General features: G+C 39.4%; 2 protein-coding genes across 2 annotated transcripts in view; one reads left to right on the top strand and one right to left on the bottom strand.

Moving 5' to 3' along the window:
- Nucleotides 1-17,476, top strand: part of GFRA1 (GDNF family receptor alpha 1) — a 258,614-nt gene that overhangs the window by 33,061 nt on the left and 208,077 nt on the right. The window lies entirely within an intron of this gene.
- Nucleotides 3,254-16,310, bottom strand: LOC118168870 (pancreatic lipase-related protein 2-like). Its single transcript, XM_035329557.1, has 12 exons — nucleotides 16,262-16,310; nucleotides 14,700-14,854; nucleotides 13,218-13,343; nucleotides 11,714-11,848; nucleotides 11,019-11,127; nucleotides 9,781-9,900; nucleotides 9,577-9,699; nucleotides 6,937-7,052; nucleotides 5,330-5,459; nucleotides 4,082-4,193; nucleotides 3,438-3,602; nucleotides 3,254-3,317 (listed from the first exon to the last, which is right to left on the bottom strand). Exons 1-12 carry the CDS (start codon nucleotides 16,308-16,310, stop codon nucleotides 3,254-3,256), a joined length of 1,404 nt encoding a protein of 467 aa, XP_035185448.1.

Genomic DNA, 17,476 nt, shown 5'->3' with positions numbered 1-17,476 from the left:
ATGCCATCCCCAGAGGTAATTAAAACATCTGTGGATGTGGCACTTAGGTGAATGGTTGGACTTGATCTTAAAAGACTTTGGCTTAAGGTCTTGATCTTAAAGGTCTTTTCCAACCTGAACAATTCTACGATTCCATTTTATTCCTGTTAATGGAGAACTCTGATACAAATGGTTCTTGTTTTCATCACTTCTTGAAAAGCATGCTGTTTCTGCTAAAATTCTTGTTTCTGATGCTACATATAAGGCAAATGCAGATGATGTAAGTGGAACAGAGAGTTAGTATTGTGCACTACTTTTTATTGCTGTTCCTTTAGTCTATAAAAGATCTAAGAGGTTTGTTGGTTTGTTTGACCTTACCCTCTTGCCAAAAGGGTGTTATGAGAGAGAGCAGGGACCGAGGTGGATTGCCTGATGATGGTTTGTTAGTAGTTTACCTTGGCATAGTTTTTGTAGTGAACAAATGCTTAAGAAGAATTAAATGAAATTTCTGTTGTAACTCTGAAACCCACACAGCATTACAGATTATTTAAATAATTTAAAAGACTGAATGGATATCATCATACGTCCTTAGAAATCCTAGACAAACAAAGCACATTTGATTAAAAAAGAGAAGTCTACTTTTCAGTTTGACATCAAAACACTTCAAAACGTACATCTTATGACATTTTAAAGATGCAATTTAAGTTGTTATAACAATCTGGCTTATGTAGTTGTGAAGATGTGAAGCTATTACCTCTTCCAGTCATTGTCAAAGACAGAGTATCTTCTGAAATATCAAACCCTTGCATTTTATGGGCTGGCTCCGATAACACAAAATGATAGAATCCAAATTTTCCATACCAAGTAATTATTTTGATTTTTAATTACAAATAGAAACGGGAAAAAAACCCTTAAATACTAAACTAAACCAGCAACACACAGCTGCTTTCAATATTTTTTCACCTTTAGCTCATAAAAATAAACCTGCTCTGTTTATAGATGTATTAGCAAAACTGTGCTGTGCTGATATTTACTATACCAAAGAGTGAAAATTAACTGATGAAATTGTATATAATATAAACACAAAGTGGGACAAGACAAGGGGAAGAAAGGAACACAATATTTTATTCTTAGCTGTACCGATTGGGTGAGAAAACATCTATTTTTAATCAGCTTATAGCAGACGTTATCAGCCCATGTGAATTGCTATATTTCATCAGAAAGCTATTGAAATCAACAGCTAAAAATTAAACAAAATGAAAGCTCATACTTTTGAAAGGAAGAATATAATTTGGGATTCATAAAAACATCAAATTAAGGTTCAAAATTGCAAGAAAGGTAAAGCCAAATATCAAGGCAGAAGGGAAAGGGTTTGTGCTTTATAAACTTCTGAATTCAACAGAATGATGTTTCTTCCTAGTGAGAAGCCATGGCCCACATTAATTCTGTTCACACTGATTCCTCATGTCATTAAATCAGATAATGTGCTTCCTGGCCCTGCTACACACATTTGAGTCCCCAAGAAAAATATTTGTTTCTTTTGCTTAAGACCCTGAGTGTGTGAAAAGAATAGTAAGTATTCCTTTCCCCCTCCCTCCATCTGCTTAATTTGTGCAACCCTGAGGCAGAGAGCCATGTTGGATTTATGACAGATGGGCAAGATGGTGTAATTCCTAACTACAGGTATTTCCCAACTATGTACATGTACCCAGGGGTTTGGTTTATACTTCTCTGGGGAATGAATTCCACGCTTGGGAAGGTTTCTGGATCCTATTCCTCGTGTGGGTGGAGGTGGTAAACATACCAAAGCAGGGAGCCCGTGAAAGTGGACAGATTTGTGAACTTCGACTCAAATCTTGTAAGCAATCTCCTCTGGCAAACTTCATGGGAACTGACTGGATTCTGATATCTCAGAATTATTGCTGCATGATTTATAACACACCTGTTCATCACTCATGTTTAGCCTTGTGTAACTCATCTCATCAGCAGTGTTTCTGGTGAACCTCATTGGAAGTATTCTGGAATAGCTAGTTATTAGGATGGGACAGATCAGAGTTGGCCAACATAATTCCCACATAGGATTTCCATGCCCAAATGATAAACCACATACTAGGTTTAAAAATTCACTGTATTTCTTAGAACACAGTGAGGAATAAAATCCAAAAGAATTTTTTGTGGTGAGCTTCTACTGAAACTAAAACAGTCTTGGTAGCCTGATTTTGCTAAAAAGAGTTATCAAAATGCTCCCAGATTTTGTGGGGCAATGCTATAATAATGAAAATACTGCAGCTGAGGCCCAACTTAAGCATCATCAGAAATCTTGAGGGGAAAAGTTTTGTATCTCAGAAAGAGGCATATTGAGTTCTTTACACTGGGAAAATAACCATGATCCTAAATATTTTTCTAAGATATTTTCCCTAAAATTCTGGGAGGTCTTCAAGGTTTTCTGGCTTTAGAAAAGCAAGGTGCAGGTGGAAAACTCAACTTCAATGGTAAAGGGAAAATTATTATTTTGAAGGCTGCCAGAAGATTTAATATCTTCAATAGTACAACATTATTTTGATAAAGAAGGTACCCATTTCAGGTAGAGAGAGAGTCCCTGCTCACCCAATGTTCAGCAGAGCTGAACACAGCAAGTCAATGTAAAAGGCAACAATCAAATATTTTGCTGTGCATTAAGCTGTCCTGCTTGACACAAGGTGAACTTTGATGGTTGAGTTTCTCAGGGCAGATTGTACAGTTTGGTATGCAGTCCCAGCTCTTAGACAGTCTTTTGGATGTGTTGCTAAAATGTTGTTTAAATACATTCTTCAGGAGGGAAGAGCAGGTGTCAGTCAATGCCATTAAAACTCTGAATATTTTTATGTTAAAATTATTTGTCAGAATCCTCAGATAGAATAAGATGCTCCAAAAAGCATGAAAGTGTCATTTTCCTGGAGAAGTAAGCAGGCACAGTTAGAGGATTTGGCTGTCTGTGCTGTGGTTGTTGTTGTTTGTTTTTAACCTATTTTAGTCCTGTCCTTCTTGACTCTGCAATACAACCAAACCACGTGATTGTATAGCTGGTAAAATGCCCGTTAGCTGTGGCTGTAACTAGAATTCACAGAAGTGTAGCTCCCGTTTGGATACAAGCTGACAGCACTGATTTAGAAATAGAGCTGTTGTAGTAGGCTGGAAAAACTGTCCATTTCTGTTGGAGGAGCCTTGCCAGCAGTTTGGCTGAAGAAGCTTGCTCTTCCCGAGGGCGGACAGCTGTGGCATTCCTCTCCCAGCCCTAGCAAGGCATCAGGGTTTGCCATTTGTTTGGCTGCACAGACCCCTGGCCACAGAACACAGACCTGGCAACAAGAGAAAAGTTTAAGAAAACAATCTTCAGCACAGTGGCATATTTTTCCATTTTACTTTATTCTTTCCCCCCCAGAGACACAGCATGGAACACAATTTGGCTGTATACTCACACATTTCCATCGTCCCCAGATATTACTGTGACTTCGTCAGCTCCCATGCAGCCTCTGTGTACCTGACCTAGATGCTTCTTCCAGAGAAACTCGACTTTCGAAATGTTCCCAGAAATTTCTGTATCGATATAGTTCAAGTATGTATTGCCTGGCTTGAAAGTTCCCCTGCCAAAAAGAAAAGCATATAAATGAAATATAAATGAAATATAAATCCACATTTACTGGAAAGGGCAAGGCCACAATGCCAGACTCTGGCACGGTTCATAAGAACCATACAACTTCCCTGCTGGTGCACATTTCCAAGGGGAGGGAATGATCACACAATTGTGCATCATTCGGCTCTTTGTCATCTTAAAGATTTCCAAATGACATGCCCAAGACCAGAAGTAGCCTACTACCAGGCCCCAGAGCTCTTTGCTCTTGCCCACTTCTCTATACCAGCCTTTGTCTGGAAAGAAAGCACAGAGCAAGAGAGACCTGCAAGCACATGTTGACCACAGTCTGTAGCGTGGGGAACTTTGACCATGTGTCACCTGCTTTTATGACCAATGTAGATCACAGATCACAAAGAACAAGATGAGACATAAAAATAGACATTACAAATTCAGTATAACATTTTTTTTCGACAGTGATGGTGTACTTACTTGTCAATTGTATATTTTCTCCTGATCCCATTAGTACCAGTCAAGGCTACATCTATATTTCCCTTCATAGTTTCTGTTGCAGATAGTCTGACACATATCTCTTTTCGCCAGCCTTTGAAAACAAAATGAAATATGAGGGAAAGAAATCTCTTTCCAATCATAGAAACCGATGTTTCAATGCCTTTCAGGGAGAGGAGACGATTGCACAGATGTGCTTGTAAGCAAACAAAATGCCGCCCTTGTTATTAAGGGAAATAAATGTTGTGTGATTCTGGTAATCTTAATTTCCTTGACAGTGGTCTAAATCACAGATCCAACCTCTGCTGGCCTTCTGGCCATGCGGAGTATTTAATCTGCCGTGGGCAATGCCGTGCTTTGCTCTTCCGCTTGGCCTCAGTTTTCATTTTGTAGTTACAGTTATGAGAAATCTGGGTGTGGCGGGGTGCCTCATGAGTAGTGCACATTGATTTCAAGTAACCAGGTTTGGAAAGTTTTTGTACTGGCTTTGATTTGGGCTATTTAAAGGATAGTCTCTCCACCCACTTCAGGCTATGGTTTCTATAAACTCAACAGTGTGGATGTTGAAACTAATGTATTCATTCAGATTTAAGAGATGAATAATTTCTCAGCACTCAGATTCGTTTTTCTGCTTCCTGCTTTTCCCAAGATGAGAGATAAATATTTTTTGTACCTAGTTTTTCTTTCATATTCCAGTGCTAGTGAATGATGTCCTCAAAGACCGTATCTGATTCATTGCCCTTGCAGTTCATCATCCAGGATGGATTACTTTTTATTTACAAATTTCCTTATTTCCCAGTTCTTTGGCTGCTTCTACATTAATCACTTTTAAAACTATGCTTCTACTTATTACTCCCCATCATTATGACTTGATGAACTTTGCAAAAATACCCTAAAATGATCTAGTTTTATAGATTTTTGTCAATGACAGCAGTGCAGCTTTACTTGAAATCTTGCACTTTCAGCATATAATTCCTCCCACCTTCAGCTTTATAGAGCTTCTGAAGCCATCATGTAGTTAACAAAATGTAGCAGGGCTTCTAAATCACGTCAGCATCAATTCTATAATTATCTCAGCCTTTCCCAGATAATGCTGATATTCCATATGCCTAACAGACATGAAATTCCATGAGCACCTCTTACTTGAGGTGATTTCTGTAGAAGTATAAGGTATTTGTTCATAAAGGCTTTGTTGCCACTTTAAATTCATCACCCCAAACCAGTACTTACGAGAATATGGGGGGAAGGCCCCTGTGTTTAAATAAACCTTTTGCTGTTCTTTCTCTGTTTTATAAGGAAACATATCGGCATAATGACCCATCAGCGGGCATCTTTCCTTTCGGCACGGGAAGCATGCTCCCTGGAGGAAAGTAACAGTGTTTGTTACAAGATGTTATCTATTGTAATCTCATTTCCTGAAGTACAATAAATTAGGATATTTCAGCTTTCTCTCTCTCTCTCTTTTCTTTTTTGAAAAGGTACTTGTTTCTGAGCTCATATCTTCAGTATTTAAAAGAATGGTGGCAAAAAGAGTTGAGATGGTCAGTCTGCTTATTTCTTCTGGTGAAAAAATAGAAAAGAAAAGAAAAAAAAAGGTTAAAATCTCACCTAATTCTTTTTATTCCTGCACAGACCATGAATAAAGACATAAATGTATGCTGCACCTTACTACAGATAAGATATTTAAGCATAGGAATAATAAAGCTTGGTGCATCACTGGTATGAGGAAATTAATCTATGTAGATTGAATATTGAATGGTCTTGTCTATTAAGAAATGATAAGCATGTATATTTTTAGTGAAGGGATTCAGTTTCAGTTGGAGAAAAAAAAAAGGTTTTGCAATATTTGGAGACTTCAGTTTTGATAATGAGGAGGTTCTGCAAGAAGTGGCATCTGTGGATCCTTGGCTATTTGGGCATTAGATGAATGAAAGTCTAAATGAACATCATCAATTATTATTCTTCAATTGACAAAATCATTTCCCCCTCATCACTAAATTGCACAGGGTTCTGGTTTTCATTCAAGACTCAAATTATATCAGCCTTTCAAGTTCTGTGGCAGAATCACTACAGGCAATAACAACTTTTCAGCATGCCCTGGTTTCACCTGGGACAGAGTTAGTTTTCTTCCCAGTAGCTGGCATGGTGCTGAGGTTTGGACTTGGGATGAGAGCAATGCTGATAACACCCCCTGAGAAAACACTGCATGGGGAGGGTGTGCAAAGGGCTGTGTGGTGCTGAGCTGCCTGCCAGGTTAAACCACAACACTGCAGTACTGCAGTCCTTCCTTTTGTGAGTCAATAGAAGCAAATCCAGTCCTGGCTTCCTAGTTATGTCAGGCACCAAACACCAGGACGTTCTGCTGCCTTCTTTCTTGTGGCACTTGAGGGTTGTTTTATGTGGGAGCACTGCTGTGCTGTATAAATATTTGTCTCCCCTGCTCTAAATACTGTGGCTCCTTATTGCTTATACAGATGTTTAAACATTTACAAACTTCATCGGCCATCCTCTTGATGATGGGTTCCACCAGGTTTGTAAGACACTGGTTTAAATGGACATCCTTCAGCCAGACCATGTCCCTCGCTGCTGACCTATGCAGAGGGTGAACCCAGCGGTGTGTATATGTACTGTCTTCGTTTTCTCCTGGATCTTTCTTGTGGTTTGCTATTTTCACATTTTGCCCATTTTCTGGCTGTGATCCGGAGGAGGGCAGTCAGTGGGTTTGCAGAGCCACCCTCTATCCTATCATTTAGAGAGCAGAAATTTTCCCAGAAATTAAGAGAAGGGGGGCAGGGCTATAACCTTACCCACTTCATAAGCATGTACCTGATACTTACCAATATAAAATCTCGGTATGTTTCACACTGGTAGCCAAGAAATCCATTTGGAGTGATAATACTTTCAGCATAATACCGGAGGCTTCTTTTATGTCCACATCCAATAGATCTATATGCTAGGAAAAAGCCCACATAGGAAAGATTAGAGCAATACATTAACCATAAAGTCCATGCCAAAACAGCAGATGTGGGCTTTTTTTCCTTCCTCAAAAGCCAAAGTCTTGGGTTAAAAAAAAGTAACAACTAGATGATGTTTAAAGTGTGAATTATTTGGTTATATGGTAAAAAACACACTTGCAACTACAAAAATATTTTTGATGGGGAAGACGTGATTTAGAAGTCCTGCTACATTTTGTTAACTACATGATGGCTTCAGAAGCTCTATAAAGCTGAAGGCTGCCCATCTCCACAGGGGTGGAGATGCACCTGGCAGCCTTCACGCAGCCTCCAGTCCTGCTCTGTGCACCCTTGACTGCTTTTATTTTAGCACGCGAACAGAGGAGGGTTTAGCCAAATTCCCCTTTGATGTTTCAAAGACTGGAATAATTCATAGTTGTGGCATTTGCAAAGCATATAGTAGTTACTGTGAAGTAGTTTTCGTTTGCTTACCATTATCACAATGTGGTATTTTGTAAAACCACAGTTTCCACTCACTTCCAGAATTAAAGAAAATTGTAGTAATTACTTTAAATTCAGTGGCTTTCAGTGTTTTTAAGCTCTAGAAAATCCGCGGTCATTTGACATTGATGATTCTGTGAAATGCTCTGAAAAGCAAGACATTTGGCAGCGTGTCCTTGATTTTGTCAGGATTATTCTAAAGAAGTGCATTTTGCCCTCAGAGTGAAATTCTGAAGCAGGCAGTGCAGGGAAGAAGAAAGTGCAATTTGTGTTATATTTACAGGTCCCTTGTTACAAGCATTGTCTTTATGAGTTCCAAAGCCTCTCCTTTATCAAATACACCAACGTTAGGCTATAAAAGCAGGCTCCACTCTGCTTCAGGGTTGGGGGACCTCGTCTGATTATAGGGTGATGTCTTGGAGGCACTGAAGTAATTGCAAGCTGGCACAGCTTTTATTGAAATCAGAATTTCACCTATAGTTATACATCAATATTTATGCATCTTAAATATAGACTGGTTGATATTGACCAGTTGATGCATGATGCTCTTTATATAGGGGAAAAAAAAACAAAACAACATAACCCACAAAACTGAAGAGTATTTTTGTGTGCGTTTCTTGAAAACAATCCAGGTCATCAAGGCTTCCTGAGTATGTTTTCTTTATAGTTCTGTCTTTAAATCTAATTCGGAAGGGTCTGTGCTTTTAACTTTAAAACTCCCAGCTCTTAGAGTTGGCTTACTTTGTGCTAGTGCCAAATTCACTTGACATCTATACGATGGGAACATAATACCCGTCTCCTTCCTGCATCAAAAGCTGTAGAAAGAAGTTACTAAATAGCATTTCTAAAGCACTTTTTTTTTTTTTTTTTTTTTTTTTTTTACATAAAAGCACTACATAAATGTAAATATTATCAAACAGAAGAGATAAGTACAAAGCAAGGTTTAAACAAGAGGCAGGAGTTAAGGCTCTCTCTATTTTTAGAAGCTGCATGAAAAACCCACTCCATCTGCTTGTGTTCAGAAGAGCTGGGCTTGTTTCTTACCGCAAAACATTGCAAGCAGCCTAGTGAAATATCTGTGGAAAATACTTTTTCAGAAAAAAAAAAAAAAAAAACTGAGACATTTTTCTCTTGTCAGTCTTGAAGGTGTTTTGGTTCCAAATGATTCTGCATGTAGCCAGCTTTCAGCCTTGGTTACTAAGTTCTCAAACCAGTCCTGGTGCAGAGCATTTCTGAAAACCAGTTACTTAACTAGTAGTAGGGATTTCAAAACATTTAGCTGTGAATAACATATGTTCTTATTTCTGTAGGGCAGGACCAGAAGGCAGGATTTGGGGCATCCATTGTGCTCAATCCCAGGGTAATTCTTATTAACTGCCCATCTTTCTTTGAAGAACATGAACTACTAGTGCAGCAGTCATTTTATCATCTTCTCTATTTTTAACCTTGTGCCGTTCCCTTAATGAAGACATTAAAGCTGCTAATGGCATGGATGAGTATGTCTGACCCTGGTACTTCTGGGACCGATGTCTTTGTAGCAAGAAGGGAAGCTCAGATTTAAAAAAAAACTCATTTTTGGATTATCCTTGAATGAATTTTACTGGCCCTTCGTGTGTGGAATTTCCACAGAGGTCAGGCAGCCAGCACAGTGCCAGACATTTAAACAGGCTGGTGAACAAGTCTGTATGCTTTGACTGAGGTTTCCACCTGGCGTTTTCCTTAATTAGTATATTGAGATGCATACACATACATACACACATGTATATATTATGTATAAACACCCATGGGTGTATAAATATGTACATTATGTACAAACACCCACGGGTGTATAAACACACACGTACTTACAGGTATTTCACAGACAGCTTAAATCATTTAATTTTTTAGCATTCTCCCCCTACACCAAATCTGAGGTATATAAGTAATATGCACATTCAAAAGGCTTTACCGTAGCCTAGCCTGCAAACTAGCCTTTCAAACCACAGCTTATAGTGGTGTTTTACCTCTTTACAACATACTTACCTCTCATAAGGTCATTGATATCCCGAGCTGCGGGAGGTACTCGAAGCTGCTTGCATCCTGGCATTTTCTTCCCACCATTTGGGTAAAAATCCAGGTGGCCACAAGTCTGAAGAATCCCAGGAGCTGAAATATGTAAAATAACTGAAGGCTGATCACTCTCTGGTATGCCTTTGTATATCTGTTGGCTCTTGTGTGAAAACTTACCAAAGTCAAAGAAGAGGTGACCAGCGTGAGTATGAATTACATCAACAAATTTTGCATCGGAAGGATCCAGCCTAACCTTGTTAGGAGTATACTGGAAAAGAGGCCCAGCTGGATCCAAACCTCAAGGAAAGGAGATGCGGCTGGTTAAGTAAACAATAACTTTACTTATTTACTGTCATCACAGTGATGTGTATACACTGTATGTCATTAGATTTCTACCTTTTTTGCTAAGATAAAAATCTATGTTGTGGATGTAGGACAGCCAGCCAAACGAGTGGGGCTTTAATAGAACAGTGGCTGGAGGCATTGCAACACAGAAAAATCAGATGGATGCCTGGCTTACTGCTGGGGAATACTGTCATAGGAAGAGGTGTTTTGTTTTTCATTATAGTGGAAGATGTGAAATTTTGGCATGTTACTCTGAGCATGCATATTTGTCTAAGAATTTTATACCTGGTCAAAAATTTATTTTAAATAGCAAATTTGCTTGAAGACATTGCCCTCTTCACTTCAGGCTCACTGAACTCTCTCTGTGGCCAGAGCACTAAAATTCTGATCCCGTTTTCCCCAAATTGCACACAGCCTAGTCAGAGAAATGCAAACCAAAGAACTGACTGGAGGAGAAAGGAAAGCAGAAAATACTGAGCCTTTAACAGATGTGATGTGGGAGTGTGTCATGATATTGTGCCTCCCTGCATAGCTATGCGGCTAATAGCTTTCTTCCTTTCGAGGGTGCCCACAGCTATTTATTGTCTCATCCTGACACAGTAAATATAGGGGTATTCAGTTTTTCATTTCAGATTTTCAATCTTCTTAACTGCTGAAAAGTCATGTTAGAGTGGGCTTTTAAAGCCAAATATGATAATGAGTTGCTAATATATTTACACGTCTGTTATTCCAGATGTAATACGGTATTTTCTCCCTGCACTTTGACATAGCTAAAAATCATAGGAAGCAAGCTCTCAGGGACTCAATATGACCTATGCAAAGTGACAAATATTTAGCCACAGCAGGGACAGTTAAACCTTCCTCTTGCAGGCCAGCCTTCTTCAGGGCTGTGACCGGCGACATGCAAAATATGTGGCATGGGACAGGACATGGCTTCATTTGTGTGCTGGCTGTATGCTGTTACTTATGGCAAAGCAACGTAAGTGCGGTCTGTGTTGTGTTCGTGACTCTCTGGTTCTCTTAAGTTGCATTAAAATATAAAGCTTTTGCAGCTGAACCAGCTTCAGTACCTGTTATTCTTCCAATGCCAGGTTTCCGTCTCCCTGCCTCCCCTGCAGCATGTGCTCCAAGGCTATGGCCAATGAAGTGAATGTTGGCGGGAGAGTAGCCGTAGTCTTTCTGTGAAGATGTGTGGAAAGTTAAGAAACAAGGGTGCTAAATGGGAAATAAGGTGTGAATAAAGTGGCTGGGGTGCTATGGAGGTGCTCCACCACCCAGCTCCTGCAGGAGGAGGAGGCCACGAGCTGCTGGCACGCCGGGCTTGGCTGAGCCTCTGCGGGGAAAGCCTGGCTTCAGGTGGCTGTGGGAGAATTGCCTCTCTGTGCTGCCATCCACTTGTAGCTGGAGGCAGGGTGTGAGGCCCATGGAGGGATATTTTAGTCATGCTGGCCCTTGACTACTGCTCCTCTCCTTGCCAATTTTCCTAGTCTCCAGCCAGATAGCTTATCCAGAAAAAAGGCCATCATGAGCAAACTTTCAGAGGCCTAAGGCTTGTAAACATTTCGGGACATGCTCATCTGTGATCTGACACTAAAGCAGGCATTTCAGTTTGTGCAGGATTAGGGACCTTTTATAACATTTTCAGCTGTGGTTTTCGTTATCTGTTCTTTCTGGCTACGTCACATCAAATCTAAAGATGCCACCTTGACCACAGGCTTTACCATACAGACTAACGCTGGTGTTCACATTCCATGGGTACTCGTACCTCAAGAAGGTTCACAAGGTACACGAGCTCAGCCCCCACGATGCGGACATTGTTAACTGCTTCGGTGTACAAGCCACTGGAGCCACCTGTCCAGTCAATCAAAATGCAGTTTACATCTTCAACATGAAACATGAGCTGTCAGGTATGAAAAGAAGGAGGAAACAAGCGTGAAGCACAACTCTTCCAGGCTATGCACAAATAATCATTTGTTTTGCTCTAGCTGGGGGTTCTCATTTTAGTTCTGTGCTCTTTGATTTTTGCATCCCAGCCTTGCAGAATTGCCATGCTGCTCCTGTCACTCTTTTGAGCTCCCCCTTTGCTCTCCTGCCGTCTTCTCTGGGCACTGTTTTACAGAAGCCTGTGGAGCAACTTGTAGGCTCCAGTCTGCAAGGCCAGAAAGCAGGCTGCCATGGAGTACTCTATGCAGCAGTTATTCTTGTCAGTGGCGTTGAACACACAAGGGGTAAATAGTGGGGATAAACTGGAGATATATCATCAGGACTTGGCCAGTGATTTTTTATTTTTTTTTTTTTATTTAAGAAAATAAAAGTATACAGCTTTTATGGGATTCTTTCTAGTAGTGCATTTTTCTAATATCATCCCAGAAACTCAGATCTTGCATAATTCCCTATTTCAGAAAGTGGCATAGCAAAATGATGCTATTATATGCAGCTGCTTTGTTTATGCGACTGGTAAGGATACATCTTTACAGCATTCTTTCCCATTAATACCGCAGAATCAACACAAGGAGGCAGACTGGAGGCAGGTTTGAATGCTGCACAAAGGCTTTTAACAGCTGGTTTCAGTTCTGTTTTCCTTCCCAGCTGCTGTCCCTGGTTTTAGAGTATCGGCTTCTGTTAGTTACCCCAGTTAGAAAAAGAGGATGGAATTATTTCTTTTTAATTGTCCAGGCTCCATTCTTTAAAATTTGTACATTCAGATCATCTGCTGAGATTCACAAATTCGTGTTCATGTGCCTGAAATGCTCAGCCCATGAATCTGTGTATTTTAAACTATTCTACTAAGAGACTTTTGGCAAGGGAACTTTCTGATTTTTCATTTTGAAACAATTTCATTTTTGCCATGTACCTAAATGAAATGAAACCAATCTGCTGAACAAAACATTTTGGTTTTGGTAGATCAAATGCCTCACTCGGTCTGAAATGTTTATTTTGAACTTTTGCTGAGGTGAGAAAAGTGACCTTTTTTCCTTTATTATTGTCACGGAATTGAAAAGTCAATCAATTATAGCTTTCACTGTGTAGGTGAATGCAGCAAAAAGCTATTAAGTGGGAGTCTGAAGTGCTCTATACTCATAGCTAGGAACAAGCAGGCAGTTTTCTGAAACTGAACTTGATTCTGAGGATTTTTCTGTTCATATATTCCCAGAATTAACAAGAAAATAGAGAAGTAAGTTTCATAAGCCAATTAATGGGGAATGTCTGTGGATATTTTCACTTTCAAATACAAGTACAATGACTGTCAGACAACAATCACACCATACCCTGCACATGTTTGATATCCAGGGGAGGTCCGCTCCACCAAGATGGCCATGTATAATGAAGCGAGTTTTTCTGTGTGCTCGAAAATTTGAAGCTTTGATAGTTGAAGGATTTGAAGGAGAAATTTTCTGTGTTGAAACAAATGATAACAATAACAATGTGAAGATATAATGGTACAAGGCATCATATAATTAAAATATTTTATCAAAAATTACAACCAAAATACAAAAAATGGTGTTTTCTACAAGGTATAATGCAGTTGTCTTTGAACCTGTATCCTTTTTTTTCTTTTTTTTTTTCTTTTTTCTCTTTAAGATAAGATTTTAATTCTAAGCTTATTCATACGTTATCTTAAAGATAGCCCAGACAGCATGACAAATGCCACCAGGCTGACAGCAAATCTGTAGGTATTTTGGGGTTTATGGAGAGGGAAGGCATTATTTTCTTCAAAAATGAATTCTGAATAATGCATTGCTTTGAAAACTGGCACTTATTTTTTTGTGATAGCTTGGTAAGCTTAAAAGGGATGCCACGCACTAGTTAGTGCACACCTCACCTCCAGTGAAAGATTGACTCAGGTTGAAAGCTCGCAGACTCAGAGATGGCTGAGGTGACTCAAAAAGGACAAATCATTAAATGTCTCCACTGTGACTGCCATTTATAATAATAATAATAAAAAAAACCAATCCCACCTGTGAAATCTTTTTCATTTATCATAAACCAGCAACAACAAAGCAGCCCCTTCTCATTTTTCACATTAAATTACTTATATTTTCCTTGGTTTTTGTCCAAGTAAAATTCACAGGGATGATCATTCTCTTCTTCATTTTTTACTTCAGTCACTTGTTTTCCTTTCTCAGCTTTTTTTTTTTTTTTTAAATATAATTTCCATCCCATTTTCCTTCCCTTCTCTGGTGCAGAGTTGCTTTCTCTCCTAATCTTCCCTCTTAACTACCTGCCTACTCTTAGGACTTAGTGTTGGCCATCACATGAGCAGAACCTCTGGGACCAATTATATATCATTAAAAGGACCGCACAATCATGTAGGAACTGTGTGCTAAACTCATGTAACAAAATGTAATATAGTATATATTTGTGCCTGAAATATATTTTTCAGCTGGAGACACACAGAATCCAAAACTGAGCTTTCCTTTTATCCTTGTCTTACCTCTGGCTTTGTAATGATAAAACTGAAACTGAATTTTGGGCCATTTGCTTGTTGTAGAAAAGGACACAGCATAAATGCAAAAATGTCTTTGATGACTTGTGTTAGAAGACTGCAAGTTAGTAAGATGTTGCAATTATACCTGGCCCATCAGAGAGATGATGTGAGGAAAAAGAAATGAGATGAAAGGAAACTGGGATGGACTGCTCATGGCATGTGTAATATGGATTGGGGCCTCTGCTGGGAGGAATGAAGCAGTCCGTATAATCTGTTGACTATGTAGTAGACTATTAATATTTAAAGCAAACCAGTTTCTTACTTGGTATTTCATGGTGTTGTCTCTAGTGTAAAGGAGGAAATTGGTGTTCACAGCTGCTGGAGGGCTGGGCAAGCCTGTCAGTTCTCTGCCAGGGATCCCAGACCAAGGGGGATCATCGGTAAAGCATCCAAGCCTTTCGTAGCACACTTCCCTTCCTGGGACACACGAAGAACAATGTTAGCGTTCTGGGAATGTAGCAGGCCACGCTGCTGCCACTTTACAAGAGCTGGCAGGACAGTATTTATAGCAGGGAAGTGGAAAATGGCTGCTTCATATGAGCATGGCACCTGTGCCCACTTCCATTAAGGGCTCAGTTGTGCTCTTGTGCATGTAGCAAGGACTTGCAACTTATGACCCATTCATGTTCCAGACATTGCCTAGAGCTCAGTTAGGTGAGCTCAGGAGAAAGCAGGATTTGTTTTGTCAAACATATTGTTAAAATAGCTATCGGAAAAAGACAAAAAAAAATCTTGATCCTTTCTATATCCTGAGATCAAACTGAATTTGTTGAGTTTCTGCTTTTTCTGCCGGCTTTTGCTTCCAGCTCAGAGAATTCCTTCAGTTTAGTGCTAATGCTCCGCGGATTATCTAAATTGTAACTTCTTGTGCAAGAATTAAAGAAGGAGTTAAAATAACAAAAGAAAATAAACCAAAAACCAACCCAGCAACAGAAAACACCCAGTCATTATTAACATACACCACTGCTTGCTCCACCACTTATGTAAACCACCTCTTGTTTTCTTAATTGTCAAGGATTTAGTGAAAGCAATGGAGTAAAATCTGAGTGGAAGCCTAGAGCAAAGCACAGACGAAGGAAGTATGATTTGTGCCTGAATTTCCCAATTTCTGTTGTGACTTTAATACAACACTGATGTAGATATGACATGCGGGTGTTGCCATTAAATATCAGACTCATCCACTATCATAGCACAATAGTTGTGAAATCCCACATTTTTATTGCTATTAAAAAGACACTGAAAACAAAGAGAAGCTATTGCTGCCGTGGATGGGTGACGGAGTCAGAATGCATGACTTACTCTATTTGTAACTCTGTGATTCAGTCATTTTCAAACAAACAAAACAACAAAAAAAAACAGGGAGCTTTTGGATTGTGTTTCACTCTTTGTTTTCTCCCCATGCATCCATCCCTATTGAACTGTACTTTCCTATGGTAAAGAGATGTTTTGGACCAGGACTATTTTCTTGTTCTCTGCACAGTGCTGTGCAGAGTAAGCTCCTAGACTGGCATTACAGGTGTTGTAGCTACCATAAATGCTCATGGGTGAGTGAGGAAAACAGTTCTGGGAGCAATTTAGAATCCATTTGTATATTAGAAAACCTTTCTAGTTCTTTTTCTGTTTGCTAGTTGCAAAAGCCTTTACAGAATTGAAGAGTGGTAGGTTAAACATGGCAAAGACAAGACAGAACTCGTTACTCATAATGAAGAAGTCTATTATATCCATTGCAAAGCATGTTATTTTTTTTTTTTAAATAGTTATTGTGGTGTAAGTTGCATACAACAATTTCTAATGTTTATAGACTTTATCAACTCTGTGTCTTACCTGTGGCTGCATCAAGAAGGAGAAGAGTAGCGATCCAGACTGCAAACATCTAAAGCAAATAAAAACGCAATTCAGACTTAATTAAAAATTAGAACAAACAATGAACAAACAAAAAAGAAAGAACAACAAAAACAAAAAAAGAACAAACGATTCCTTAAAGACAGCAAGGTTTCAAGAAAATACCTTTGGCATTCCTTTTGTTTGCCATGGCAATACTGTGAGTATACAGTATATCCTCTCAGCATCTCTTAAATATTGTCATCCTGACCTTGACAAACAGAAGCTTTTTTTTTTTTTTTTTTTTTTTCCTCCTCTAGAGCTGCGATTTATGGACAAGCAAATGAATTTTTAAAAGGATTTGCTACAACATTTTTTTTACAGAGTAAAATTTCTTTTAACATTTAATAGAAAAATTATTCACAGAATTACTCTTCAGTGATTATGTTTAAAAGAACCCAGGAACAAACTTAATTTGTATTTCTAAATTGTACTGCAAAGATCAAAACGAGTCTTCAAGACTATCAGCCACGTACACTTATCAGCCCTGATCTCCCTGATCACCTAATCACCAGCAGATATGTAGGCATCGGAGTAAATGGAACCAGTCAGGTACTTCGAGGTAAAGCAGGCAATGTATTTTAAGAGTAATCTTACAGCTAGTAACTAGTAACTTATCTTTAAAGGAAAGATGAAGAATTATTCTGGTACCATTAGTCAGTGACATCAATATATGCAGTTTGACTTTATAACTTGTATTTTGAACACTGCATCGAGTAGGTGTGCGGAATATAACATCAGTAAGAAGAGAAGTAAGTAGTGCATGCTATATGTGCTGTAGAATCTGACAGCTCCTTCTTAGAAAACTAATATGAGGCTCTGATCCTACAGTAAGTCCTGCATCCCTTCCCAACACAGTCCCCTCAAGTCAATAAAATCCCGTTAGGAGCCAAGAATTCATTGCTGTAGGACTCACTGCAGGTTCAAGCATGTCCCGCTTCCATCTCACCACTCACCCAACGCCCCGTGCCTTATCATGATTTGAGTTCCTGATTTCCTTGGCTCCAGCATATCACATTTTACCTTGGCAAGGCTCAAGCGTGTTCTTTGGGTCCACCTCAGCTGATGGCTGAGAGCCTTGCAGACGCCCTTTGCAGAAGCCCTTTGAAGAGGCCGGCACGAAGCAGGACGCCTGCACCAGCCCCACAAAGGCACAGG

Source organism: Oxyura jamaicensis, chromosome 6 (assembly GCF_011077185.1).
Source record: "Oxyura jamaicensis isolate SHBP4307 breed ruddy duck chromosome 6, BPBGC_Ojam_1.0, whole genome shotgun sequence".
NCBI classification, from domain to species: Eukaryota; Metazoa; Chordata; class Aves; order Anseriformes; family Anatidae; genus Oxyura; species Oxyura jamaicensis.
Note: the sequence above shows the minus strand (reverse complement) of the source record. Positions and strands in the feature narration are given on the sequence as shown.

What these genes read in the sequence shown, in the direction of transcription:
- LOC118168870 (XM_035329557.1), bottom strand. Translation starts at nt 16,310, where the DNA reads ATGTTTGCAGTCTGGATCGCTACTCTTCTCCTTCTTGATGCAGCCACA. An exon ending in TGGCATTGGAAGAATAACAG is followed by an intron (nt 9,901 to 11,018) that starts GTACTGAAGCTG and finishes CCTTTCCTTGAG; the next exon opens with GTTTGGATCCAGCTGGGCCT. An exon ending in TCACCTCTTCTTTGACTTTG is followed by an intron (nt 9,700 to 9,780) that starts GTAAGTTTTCAC and finishes TACATATTTCAG; the next exon opens with CTCCTGGGATTCTTCAGACT.